Raw genomic sequence first — 5,469 nt, 5'->3', positions numbered from 1 at the left:
AAGTGCAACATCAATTATCTGTATGTTTGAAGATTCCTTTGGAAAGACTTGACTCTTTCCTTTGGAAAGAGAAGACTCAGAAGAGGGCTTCTCATGTCTGTTATTGATGATTTGGTTAAGTGGCCTTTGTCTTATGGCATTGTCATTCCATAACTGAATATTTTATTAAACCTCTGTATTTATATTTATGCACAGAACCACTTGTGCATAAATGCCCTTTTATGTGTATATATTTATATTTATACATAAGTATAACTAAATATTTTATGTATATAAATATTCTTTTAAAGATAATTAACAGTATAGCTCATTACAGCTCCTTAGGTACTCTCACTGTTATTTTATTCACTGCCATCCTTTTTCTGTATATGCCTCTCTCCCAAATAACTAAAGAGTGCCAATATTCTCATTTATCCTCTCAGATCACTTGTACCCAGGTCTTCCCCTTACTCTCCTCCTACTTTCTTTTGTATTTGTGTCCCTATTAGTACCTAAAAAGTCCAGACTTTTATATGCTCATATCTAAAGTTTTGGAGAGGAGCCAGTGGCTCCCAATACGAAAGAACACATAAATTTTGTATCTGAGTCTGGGTTACATTGCACCAAGGACTCAGCAATAATTAAGCACCTTACAGAGGAGTAGTGTACTGCAAGTAGAGGTCAAGCTAAGCGTTAATCTATCACTAGAACAAGAAAGAAAATTTCCAGGTAATGTAAGTATCTAAATCTTTAGCAGTTCAAAGAATCTTCTCAAGAAAAGACACATGTTAGTGACTAAACAACTAACAATGCCTTCTTTGTGAAAATAATCTTCTCCTGTAGCAAGGTCTAAGTCCCATCCACATCATGTTTGAAGGTGTTATCATCTCTGAAGTGGTTTTCATCAGAGGTTCAGATATTCCACTCTTATTTGAAGCATGCTGGATGGAGGTATTATTTGATTAACCATTTATTTCATGAATTGAAAAGCAAAAGCAGTGAGTAAAATTAAGACATCAAAGATATAACTTTGGCAAGATGTTCTTAGAAAAAATACTGAAAGTGAGGCTGCATCTAGAGTAAGAATTTAATTTTAGAAAGGCTTTGTTTGTAGTTTTTAAATTAACATTTATGTTTTCCACATACAAAAGAAATTTTGTACATTTCTACGGGGAAAGACCACGCACACTGTTCAAATCCAGGCACCTGTACTCATTGTATTCTTCCACACTGTCTAATCCCTCTTATTTTTTCCATTCTGTGTTCAGGTCACTTTTACAAATCTTACCATAAAAAAAGAAGAAATACTACTTTTCTGTGTTTTCCCTGCTTTACTTCCCATATGTTTTTGCAGTGGTATTAATGTTTTTTCAGATGGCTTTCAAAGTAGGTGATTCTCTGTTATATTGTATAGTAGTTTCCTCTTCATTGGAACTTCTCTTCTATGTGGAGTTGGGAGACTGCTGAGACTGTGGAAGAAAACAAGCTTCTCATGTCTGGAAATCCTCAAATTTGCAAAATTCAGAAGATCTGCCTCAGGGTTATTGAAGAAGAAAACAGTTGTTGGGTGCATAGACTCTGAAACATCTATTCTCAGGACTATGCTGTTTCTTTCAAATCATATAGTGAGCTTGGGGTTGTGGGTTTCATGAGTATTTATGTGTGCTGCAATGGATTTTAGTGTGGCTGCTTTGTTGAGTCATCCTTATGCCTATAAATAGCTCCTCAACTATCCACCTGTTAGAGATCATAATAGAATCTTACTCGTTCACCAATCTTCCTCAAAAATAACTTTCATTATGGGTGCCATATCAGGCATAAGTGTGTGTGTGTGTGTGTGTGTGTGTGTGTGTGTGTGTGTGTGTGTGTGTTCTGAAATTCTCCAGTATCCAGAAAAGTTTCTTACCAAATACATTGTGTTCATATAATATGTTTCCTATTATCAATCATACATTGGCAACATTCTGTTTCATTTTAGGGATTGCCATTGCCCATTGATATGTGTGCAGGTACCATTTTATGCTCATTTACATTTTCTGTTAATATTATTATGGTTACTAATGTTAAATTAAGATCTGCAGTGTGCACAATTTTTGGTATAGAATGAGATTTGGTATACAGCATACACTATGCTATCACATACCTCATATTTAAGACAAAACTACAAATGCTTTTATTAAAGGAATCAGGAATTTGAGAAAAAGACCTATTAGGTGTGAATTCTTAACAATAACACTGATAAACTAAAACATATTTTAAAGTAAAATATCTGTGTATCTTCTGTTTACAATGAGGTACATGCAAAACAACACTCACAGAAAAAATTTTCTGATGCATTTCACACATGAAATAAACTTGTTGAATTTTGATGCTGATGCTTGAAAATACTTATGATATATTAATAAGTAAATTCTTTTATTTTATTCACATACAAAATTCTAAAAACATAGATAGTAGGAAGACCATTATAAAAATTACTAGTATGTATTTTCCCCAAAGGAGAAAACTTTATGTACCTTAGGCCTGTAGCTCAGAAAGATTTAGTAGCACTGAAGTAAAATTCAGGCAGAGCCTAGAATTTATTTCTAGAGATTGTCACAATACATAACCAGGTTGACAATACAAATATAATGGGTTTGTGTGTTTGCGTGTGTGTGTGCACGCGCGCACGTGCGCACACACACACACACACACACACACACACACACACACACACACACACACACGGGTCTTGCAAGACATTATGTTACCTGTTCATTTAGAAGCATTGGCAAAAATAAATAATAATATGTAATCATTCTGAATCCCTTAAAATCCAGACATTGTGACTTAACTCTATCAAGTAAATCCATACCCAGAGAGGATAAGACATTATACAAGGGAAGCTATTCTACCAATGAGTTTTCTCAAAGCTTCCTTCATGTCTCTGTTTCTCAGGCTGTAGATAAATGGGTTCAGCATCTGAGTAACTATAGAATACATCACTGAAGCCACTGCTGTCTTCCTGGGTGATTCAGTAACTGCAGAGCTAATGTACACTCCTAAACCTGTCCCATAAAACAATGACACTACTGACAGATGAGACCCACAGGTGGAAAAGGCTTTATACCTTCCTTGCCCTGATGGAATTTTCAAAACAGAGGAGACAATTTCAGTATAAGACAGAAAAATTCCAAGAAAAGGAATTCCACCAAATAATAAAGCCGCAATATAAATCAATATATTATTGATAAGGGTGTCAGAACAGGCAAGCTTTATGATCTGAGCAAGTTCACAGAAGAAGTGGGGGATTTCCAGGTCTGTGCAGAAAGTCAGCTTCAGTACCGTGAGACTGAGCAGTAGTGCATTGACAGCACTAATGACGAGAGAAACCAGAATAAGTAGATTACAGAAGTGTGAGTTCATGATGACTGTGTACCGCAGAGGATGACAAATGGCCACATAGCGGTCATAGGCCATTGCTGCCAGCAAACAATTTTCTAACCCAGCAAAAAGCAAGACAAAGCAGGCCTGAGTGAGGCAGCCTGTGTAAGTTATTCTCTGATCCTGTGTTTGGATGTTCAAGAGCATCTTTGGGACTGTGGTTGAGCTTATACAAATGTCAGCCAAGGATAAGTTGGATAGAAAAATGTACATGGGTGTATGGAGTTGGGAATCTGAACTGATGGTCAGGGTGATGAGTATGTTCCCAATAAACGTGACCAGGTACATAAACAGGAACAGTCCAAAGAGAATGGGCTGCAATTCTGGATCATCTGAAAGTCCCAAGAGCAGGAATTCTATTGCATGTGTTTCATTTGTGGATTCCATGTTGTCTAGGAGACTTGTGGGAAAAAAACAGGTATTAAGACATAAAAAAGTTTACCAAGGGTACCTCACTATAGAAAAATGTTCACTTTTGAAATAACTCCAATCTTGATTTCCCTCGTCACTTTCTTGTCATATCATTTATTTTGTTTTTTTCTGCTCTCTTCTTTGTTATATTAAATTTATTGAATGTTTTATTTTTTCCCTCATTTAAGCACTAGATAGTAACTATGTAAAACATTTATGACAGAAAAGTTTCCGAATTCTAAATCAAGCCCCCCAAATCAAACAAAATGACTCATAACATAGGAGTAAATAAATAGAACTAATATCAATAACGTTTCAAGTTAGCTGTACATTATTTTAATTTTTGTGTCATTACTTCCTTTGTGTATGAAAAATATGAAATTATTATATAAAAAGAGTTGTGTTTTAATATGCAGGACTGTGACTCACCATCAGTCTTTATGAGAGCATTGCAAGTATCTTAAAAAAAAACAGAGCTTTATATATGAGGCACCTATCATGATTTTATAATTTGTTAATGACATGAAAATGATATACTACCTTCCAGTTTCATAATATGAAGCAAATAATGCTTGGAAAATGAAATAATGATAGAGAATCCTGGAATATATAACCTCATTTTCAAGGTAAGACACATGGACTAAAATTCTACTTTAGAATCTTGTATGTATAGAAAACAAAAAATGTAAACATCTCTATGTAGCTGAACAATGCTAACATTCTCACATACATGCAACAAAATAGCTAGCAATTAAAGTAATTCAGATATATAGTTAGCGACAAGAATTAACAAGTTCATGATTAATAAGGTGGTTTAGCAGGAACAGGTGCTTTATATAAAGCTTGACATCCAGGATTTGAACTCTGAGACCCACATGGTATAAGAAGGGAACCAACATCCAAAAGGTGCTTTCTAACCTCCACATGTACACCATGGCAAATACATGCCCACATTCATACACAGACATGCAAATAAACACACAAAAACATACACACTCACAAACATAAATAAAAATTGTAATTAAAAATAACAAAACTAACTAAAGAAAAATAATTTCTTAAATGTAGGTTGAGACAATTTTAATAACCATTAGGACATAGCAATTTGATATCAGCATGTGTTACAAGGCATGTATCGTGATTAAATATTTGACTATCAATCATTAATTAATAAATTAAAACTTATTACTACATATATGACAAGAATTAAAACAATGCATATGTATTGTTTTAATTATATGAAAAATATTCATGTTCCGAGTAGAATCTTGAAACTGAATTTAATATTCCTTATACTTTTGAGGCTTTAATATATTTATATTAAATATATCAATACATATAAATATATGTTCATATATATGGGAACATAAGGTGTATTTATAGAGGATTATATAAAGCTCTTTAATGATAAACTGATATAATTATTTGCTTTTACATTGTGATATTCTACATTGTGTATTTTAAATAGTTATAGACTGATATAAAAACATAAATAAGATCATTATTTCAGCATCAGCTTTGATTTTCTCATCAATGTCAAAACACACCAAAAATTCAAAAACAGATATTTTCTGCCAATGGATACTATAACACTGCAAGTCACATGTTAGAATATATTGCATATAGGATACTGAAAGTTTTGCTTTGTTCAATACA

General features: G+C 33.6%; 1 protein-coding gene across 1 annotated transcript; it reads right to left on the bottom strand.

Annotated features, from left to right (window-relative positions):
* Nucleotides 1–2,850: 2,850 nt before the first annotated feature.
* Nucleotides 2,851–3,789, bottom strand: LOC311598223 (olfactory receptor 7G2-like; the record flags this gene model as incomplete). The annotated part of the gene is made up of 1 exon (XM_084783239.1): nucleotides 2,851–3,789. One exon carries the CDS (start codon nucleotides 3,787–3,789, stop codon nucleotides 2,851–2,853), a length of 939 nt encoding a protein of 312 aa, XP_084639365.1.
* Between the last annotated feature and the right edge of the window lie 1,680 nt (nucleotides 3,790–5,469).

This window comes from Acomys minous (genome assembly GCF_964271855.1).
Source record: "Acomys minous genome assembly, chromosome: 5".
Taxonomy (NCBI): Eukaryota; Metazoa; Chordata; class Mammalia; order Rodentia; family Muridae; genus Acomys; species Acomys minous.
This window is presented reverse-complemented; position numbering and strand designations above follow the sequence as displayed.